The following is a 7,789-nucleotide window of genomic DNA, read 5'->3' on the forward strand; positions in this document are numbered from 1 at the left end:
CATTCCTTCTTTTTCTAATGGCAGGAACGTTACCAGAGTTGACATAACTTCAGCAGACTGGCTGGTTCATGTTCTTCTGGGGGGCTTGAGTGCCCCAATTCCAGTCGTGTATTCTAAAAATACAGCACTTAAAATGCATCTTAGGTATGCTAAGGAGCAAGATGTTCTGACAGTCAGTTAATATCCCTAAATTTAAAAGTTTTTCAAAGGGAAATATTTAATGTTGTGGAAAAAAGGCTGTTTGACCAACCAACCTTACAGGTAACCATGTGGCTTCAGAATATTCATCCTCCCATATCTTGTGTTATTAGAATATTTTCTTCTCAGAATTATTAGAATATTCTCTTCTGAGCATTAGTTGGATGATCTCAAATGTAAATAGCATTTTGGATACGCTGTTTTGAACATGTGACTGTGCTCTTCAGTGTTCTGGATACATCAGGTCTCTGTGTGTGTGTTTTAGGCAAGGTGTGTAGCCATACGTACTTGGGTAGTTGAATTTTTCCTTTCCAAAACGATGAGCTACTTACCCAGGCTGCCCAGGGCAGTGGTGGAGTCCCCAGCCCTGGAGGGCTCCCAAAGCCCTGGAGATGTGGTGCTGAGGAACATGCTTTAGTGGTGGCCTGGCAGTGCCAGGGGAATGGTTGGACTCGATCACCCTAAAGGTCTCTTCCAACCAAAATGATTCCATGCTTCTCAGCTCCAGGGCATGGTGCTGCTGATGCACCAGATGCCAGAGGTGGGAAGTGTACACACCAAAAGTTTGCTAACAGTTCTGGTCAGGCTGCCCCAAAATTGTCTGCCTTCAATTTTAAGCAGTTCTACGTTTATCCCATAAACTATTTTGAAAACAAAAATTATTTCTTTTCCTGAATATAATTTTTGCTCATTTAGGAGTAACTATTGACAGATGCAAATTTTTTTTTTACTGAAAATGCTACTATTATATCTTTTTTCCCCCAAGTTCTTACAGCCAGCAGCCCAGAAAACATAACTTTTATTTCGTATTGTAGGACAAACTTGTTCCAATTTTGTTGTACCTTTGAACTGTTGGATAGAAAGGAGAATAAAAATGTATAGTTAAGTTTTCAAGTTGAAAAACCACATTCACTGTAATGTAGCAGCTGTTGCAGACATTTGGGAGCTTTTTCTTCAGCATTTAAAAATTCCCTGTAGAAGTGAGACGGGAGACATTCATTTAGCATTTCAAGCTTGAAAAATATTTTAACCTTTCTTTAAATTGTGTTTTGAAGTTGAGGATTAACTCTACGCCTGGCTGCACAGAAGGATACATTTTACATATTCCTTTGTCTGGGGAAAAAAAACAGAGACCACAATGAATGGCTTTTAAACACTCCTAGTCCTTCTTTTATATCTTCTTAATGGGACCTCAGAGATTCTGGGCAGATACTCAGAAGTGTTGTTTATGGTGTAAGGCTTGTAAGATGTGTTCTGCCTTCTGGAACTCATGAGCTATTTTTTCTCTTCCTTATTAATCCTGATTAATGAATTTTACAGCTTCATCCCTTATAATTAAGGTTTGTAGTTCTGGTGTGTAAAAATAAAAACCAAGATCACCGATGTGTAGAAAATGTTACTGTATTACTGGAATGTGAGGGCTCTTGGTTTTTAATCTTTGAAGAGCCAAAACTGAAGTGGTTTTTTAAGAAGTCACTGTAGTGGTTATATAAACTTTTTAACTAAATAACATTTTTAGTCTTCTGGAGCACAACAGAGTGCTTTCTGAGCTTTCTCCCTAGATGCTTTTGGGAAACACTATAGTGACCTATGGACTGTACAAACCAAATGTGGTGCTGGGATAAAAGATAGAAAATCCATTAAGGCAGTGGTGTGACACCAGAGTGACAATTACAACACATAAAACCAATCCTTAAATCGAGTATTTTGTGCTTTGCAATGATTTTTTTTTTTTTCCAAGTAGGTTTTAAAATAGTATCAGCTAAAGGATTGGTAGATTAACATTGCGTAAGTCTACATGTGGCACTTAAAGGAACTCTTGATGAAACCACGGAGTGCTGTACAATGCTGAGGGCACTTAAAAGTAATCTGTCCAGTTCAGGAAAGGTTGTCACTAGAATAAAGGCATGTGACTTTTTTTTCTCAGTTTGAAAGTACCAGTAAGGTCTTAAAGGCTGCTGCTGTTTTATCATGTAAAGAGGAAGAATCTTCTGTAGTCTTTTAAGCTCTTACCCTTTTAAACCAACATGTGCAACCAGCTCCACCTGGTTACAGTTGTTCTTGGAGATAGCTGTAAATGGTGAAAGACTTTATGGCTTTATACCAGTTCCTGCTACAAAAAGATTTCCATTGCCAACAGCAATCACAGAGGCTGTTCATGGTACTATTGAATGGAAGTTCTATGATGTTCCTGCAATTCTGTGTGAGTCTTGCAGAACAGGATGGGAAATAGGGGTGAGATGGTTGGAGATGCTGCCAATCACTGAGTCTGGGTCTCCAATCTTAAGTGCCATCATCCAGGCATTTCTGACAGACACTTCTATTTTCTTCTATTAAATTAAACTAAGAGCATCTACAGGTGGTGCTTGTATATTTTGGGGGTATTTTTTTGTATGTATGGTTGAGAACAACCCCTCGCCTTGTAGTTAGCTGAGTCCTCTTCCCCTGATTTATTCATGCAGGAGAAGCTTACATTTCCTCTAGATTTTTGAGGGTGTTTTGTTTAGGCTTTTTGCTTCCAATGAACTTCCTAGAAAGAAGGGCTAAGAGAGTGTTGCAGGAGAAGCAGTGTCTGCTGAGAAGCTTGGTTCCCAGTTCATAAGGCGCAGAAGGAACTGGTATGTGGAGGTCAGAAGTTCCTGGTGTAGTTCACATTGACACGACGTGACGAATGTTGTGTTACAAACGGAGCAGAAGCTCTTTTGTCTTGTTAGAAATCTGTAAATGTAATAACTTCTTATGCTGCAAGTTGGTAAGCCCAAAGAGTGGTTTTGGATTATTATTTTAAGCCTTACAGATAAGAGAGCTCAGTCTAAAATTTTGCAGTCACTTATTACGGGTGAAGCGAGAATTCTGTCTTTGCTTCTATTGATTTTCTTAATTGCGTCGTGGTTGTCAGGTTTTTCACAATATCATTAATGTCTTTGTGACAGTTTAATATAATACAGAATCTATAAATCATTGCTGTAAATGGAGATGCTGAAAAATTAACTCTTTTCCTCCTCCTGTTTTTTCAGCGGAGCCCCTGCCTTTAATGGACTTGTGCCGGAGATCGATTCGATTTGCTCTGGGCAGAGAGCGCCTGCATGACATCGAAATTCTACCTTTGCCTCTGTCTCTGAAAAATTACCTGCAGTACCAATAGAACGTCTAGAACCCTCTGGCCTCACATTGGACTACATCAATGCAAATGGCAGAAAATTGTTTACAGCAAAATATAAATCTTCGTGATGGACACTTAAGTGTTATTTAATTTTTAATATATTTTTTTTTCTGAACCAGTGAAAGCAGATCACTGTGGGGGACTACTAAAGAATGTGAAAACTTTGATTGGATCAAGATTTGTGTATTATCTGTTGCCTGTTGTGTTTACAGTCCTGAAGGCCATTATTCTCATCTCTCACATATTGGTTTATCTTTGTTGCCTCTGGGAAATGCCAACAGAAAATCTGACCTGCAGGATCCACTGTCATGCAGGACTGAACATTCTTCAGGAATGTGATTTTTGTTTTTTTTTTCTTTCTCTCTCCTACACCTCACCCCAATAGATAAATTAGTAAAGGAAAAATATTGACTGGAACTTTTCAAAAATATTTAAACCTTGCCTTTGGTATCCAGAGTTGTTGAGATCTTTGAGCGCTCAGCACTCACCGTAATCAAGCCTTATAATATCTGGAAGTTCTAACATTTAAAAAAGCAGATTGTTGGCTAGAAGGAGAGTATGTGATTTAAAAACATAAGAGAAAAAAAAAAAACAGTCTGTGTGTCAGAAGGGTCAGTTTTTGGACCTGGTAACAGAAAGATGCAGTCTGTTGTTTTCAAGACCAAATCTAGTCCCACCAAAGTCCTGCGGTTTATAACAAAGTATTCACTATCCCAAGAATTTAGGATATTTGTATTTTAGAAAGCTTGTCACTTTTTTATTTGAACAAATTTATAATTTTTATGTGGTATGAACTCTAAGTACTTGGTTCTTTTTAATGTATGTGTGGTTATAATGTTTATTTATCTGTTTAGAGTCTGTGGAGTTCTCATTTACCTGTTTCCCATCTTGGGGTGACTGATTTTGGTTTTTTTCCCCAACTCCACCTGAAATGTATTCATTTTTCAGGCTCATCCCATTTTTTTAAGATGCTGCTTTCTATTTGCATTTCTTACATGTTTCAAGTTATCTGCCTGATCAGTTATCTAGTTTTTAAACTGGAAGTTGTTGTTATGGCAGGACGTCAAATGTTTAGACTGAGCTGCCTTCAGCATATTTTAATGTGAATTTACTGATGAATGAGGAGAAAATTTCTAATAAAGTCTACTGTCCAAAACAAAACTCATGTCTCCCTTGATGAAGTGTTAACTAACATAGCACTGTGTGCAGAGGTGAAGTTCAGTTCCTTCTGCAGCTTTGCCAATGTTTCTGTTCAGCACTTCTTTGGAGTCGCTGCGCTGGGTTCATGTATGAGACACTGCAGCCAGTGTCACGTCCTCTTCCTGGCGTATCCCACCCACTCTGAACTTAGCTCTGCTCTTGCTTTCAGCACAATTCTGGCCAGATTCGTCTAAACAAAACCTCAGAGTTCTGTGCAGAGTTGCACTTTGAGACCCGGTGCTGTTGAGGTAGGTTGATGGTCGAGGGCTGTGTGCTGATGATCCAGGCAGTGATGGTTGTGCTCCTGTCACTCACCAAAAGAACAGTTACACTTTCAGTCAGAAAAGAGAAATGTGAGATGAACAAGATACAACACCACCAGCAAGACTGTAAGCAACAAGGGCAAGGTAACACAGGGGTGTCAAAAACTAAGTAATACGTATTTGCTTCTCTGCAAAGGGGCAGAAACTGCAGCTGTGATCTGTATTTTGTACTTTTCCCACTTGCTTTGTTTAAATCTTTTATCTCAATAGGTGTGTAGGAAGAAGGAGATGCAAAGGTACAGTAACTCAGTAGGAATATAGCTGTGTCAAGTGATCTTTCATTAGCAAGGTAAGTGGCTCTTCAGGAATGTTGTAGTAGTCCTGGCAGACCTTTTTTTCCCACCACTGAAGTCCATTTTAGGTAAGCATTTCCTAAAATTAGCATTTGCTGTGTGTAACTGGGCTTCATGTTCCTTTGAGAAACTGCAGTGACACAACTGTGAAGTATTCTCTGTTCTTTCACTTCACCCAGGCTGACAGCTTTTTAATGTGACAGTAAAGGGGGAACTGATATCATGAGAGAAATTAATGGTGTGTTTGTGTGTTAATTAACCTAGTTATTTTACAGTTGGATTGGAATTTCTGTTGGTGCCACTTCTCTGATGATTCCTCTAAATCAAACATCATTTCTTCAACTTTCAAACGTGTTTTTCTAACACGTAGCTGTCTTCCAGGAGCCCTGGTTTATACAGGAATGATGGTTGCATTCTTTCACTGTTCCCTAATTGTATATTGTGATGCTGTGGATGGTAGATACACCTCATCATGTGGGATTAGGGACCTTTTTTCAGGGGATAAATTCTTTTTGATACTGTTTTCTTGGTCCACATAAGTCCTGTAAGGAGGAAGTACCATGGAGAATATTAATGATACTTCAGTGTTCCTAAAGTGCTTTGGCTTTTGTCCAGAACAGGTCAAACACGAATTTTTGATCATTCTTCAACCAATGCAGTTTAAACTTCTCAGAGTTTCTATCCTGGAGGTCATCTGCAGCAAGATGCCAACCTTTTGACTTTCATCACGCAAAGAAACATAGACCATAGATGTGTGGGTTTCAGCTTTTGTGTTCCCATGCCTGAGCAAAAGCAGTGTAGCTTTTGTAGGCACAGTCTGGAAGGGTTCCCATGGCTGGGAAACTAAGGCTGACAGAAACTCCTTAAAGCAAAACACATGAGTCTTGATTGTAGTGTTTAAAGGGAAGCAAGGGGCACTTGCCTTGGAGCTGTGACCACATCACCACCTTGGTGGGGGGTGCGTGCTAATAAGTGGGTAGCAATAGGAAGTGTTTCACCTACTCGTTGGGATTTGAATCTCTAATACGGCCCCTTCCTAGGAAGTCCTGAAGGTGCAAAATCCCTTCTGTTAAAACTGTGGTTAAGACGTGCAGATACACACGTTGTAGCTTCTCTTTATTTTCTCAGTGTTGCTGCTCTTCATCCTTCTGCAGCTTTTGTGAGGGAAGGGGCTTGATTTATCTACATAGAGGTGCTGCTTTTGTGACCACGGTTCCCAAGTGCTAGAACCTCACTGACACTCTTAGCTTTTAGACTTATTAAAGCTGTAACTTTACAACACCTAAATTTGGGGTCAAATTTGAGAAACTGTTGTCCTTTGGTATAGCAGCTGTTACACACAAGGCCCTGCTAGTAGGCTGACAAAGTCAGCGCTGTGAGGGTTTTATTTCTGCTTGAGATTGGACTAAGGGAAATGCACTGAAATGTCTGCATTCTTACCCAGAGGGGATGTAATGCAATCTGCAGAGAAATTGTGAAGTCTTATTTTAGACTTCACGTGTAGTCTTTCTGGTGTTGCAAGTTTTTATCTCAACAGATTGACTCCAACTGTTCCTGTTGAGGTAGGATCTAACTTGGAGTTTCTCAGTGTTCACTTGAAGCTGGGAAAAACTGTTACAGTAGCAGACACGTAGGAATCATTCGTATGTTTCTGATAAAAGAGCAGCAAGCCAGAAATGCTGTGAAGCTTCCTCCTCATCTCCGTTACAGGCGGTGTTGTTAAACTGTAACCATCTGTTCCCACGTCAGTCAGGGGCACTCGCCGCAGGGCCAGCGCTGTATCAGGTCCAGCAGGAGCCATTCAGGTGCAGTTCCCACTGACATCAGCAGGAGACCTGCCTGAGTCAGCACTGCTGCTTTCGGTTCCCATGCAAAGGTCTCCAAACATTTCCAACACACTGTATGGAGCGATACGTTAGTGGAGGGAAGCAATGTCAAGCAGATGGTTTCTGCAGCAGTTTTTCTAATTTGGCAAAGCACGCTGGCAAGTGTAGTTAGGTAAATGTTGGGAGAAATTTTATTGAAAGAATGCGTCTCGTTGAGGCTGGGAGCAATACTCAAAGGGGAGGCTAGACTTTTTGGCTCCTTGATGGTGATTTTCAAAAGCTTTTTAGTTTATAAAACTTTACAATCTCACGGTGGTTTTTATTCTGTATACTTCAAGGAATGTAGGATCTTTATCCATTCCTGTTTACTTCACAGAAGAATGTCTGGTGATCATGAAGTGGAAATCCTTTGTTTGCCTGATTCAAAAAGACACCAGAAAACCTCCTTCCTCCTTGGGAAGTGCTCTGTGTAGACACAGAGCCATGAGAACTACACAACACACATCAGGCTGAATACCCCCCCCCACCCCCTTCTTTTTTTCCTTGAGATCATAACTGTCACTTCAGAGAAGAACTGAGTGTGTTCTGCAGGCAGTGTCTTAAAAAAAAAAAAAAGGTTTTCAAGTATCTGCTACAAAGCAGAACACTCACTGAGGGTATATTGAAGTGAATTTGAGTGTACTGTGATGGGGGCAGAGAACAAATGAGCAAAGCTCTAGAGAACAGCCAAACAGAAGCCTGTAGCTGGCAGAACAGAGCTCAGTACGGGCTGGTTTTATGTGCCAG

At 40.3% G+C, this 7,789-nt stretch overlaps 1 protein-coding gene across 1 annotated transcript in view; it reads left to right on the top strand.

The window, feature by feature from the left end:
- Positions 1-3,343, top strand: part of LOC103775887 (SPRY domain-containing SOCS box protein 4-like) — a 59,534-nt gene extending 56,191 nt beyond the window's left edge. The window contains exon 2 of the mRNA XM_008943361.1: positions 3,216-3,343. Within this exon, the coding sequence (XP_008941609.1) occupies positions 3,216-3,343 (128 nt within the window). The remainder of the gene's footprint in view (positions 1-3,215) is intronic.
- Positions 3,344-7,789: the final 4,446 nt, after the last annotated feature.

Source organism: Merops nubicus, unplaced genomic scaffold (genome assembly GCF_000691845.1).
Source record: "Merops nubicus isolate BGI_N331 unplaced genomic scaffold, ASM69184v1 scaffold5927, whole genome shotgun sequence".
NCBI lineage: Eukaryota > Metazoa > Chordata > Aves > Coraciiformes > Meropidae > Merops > Merops nubicus.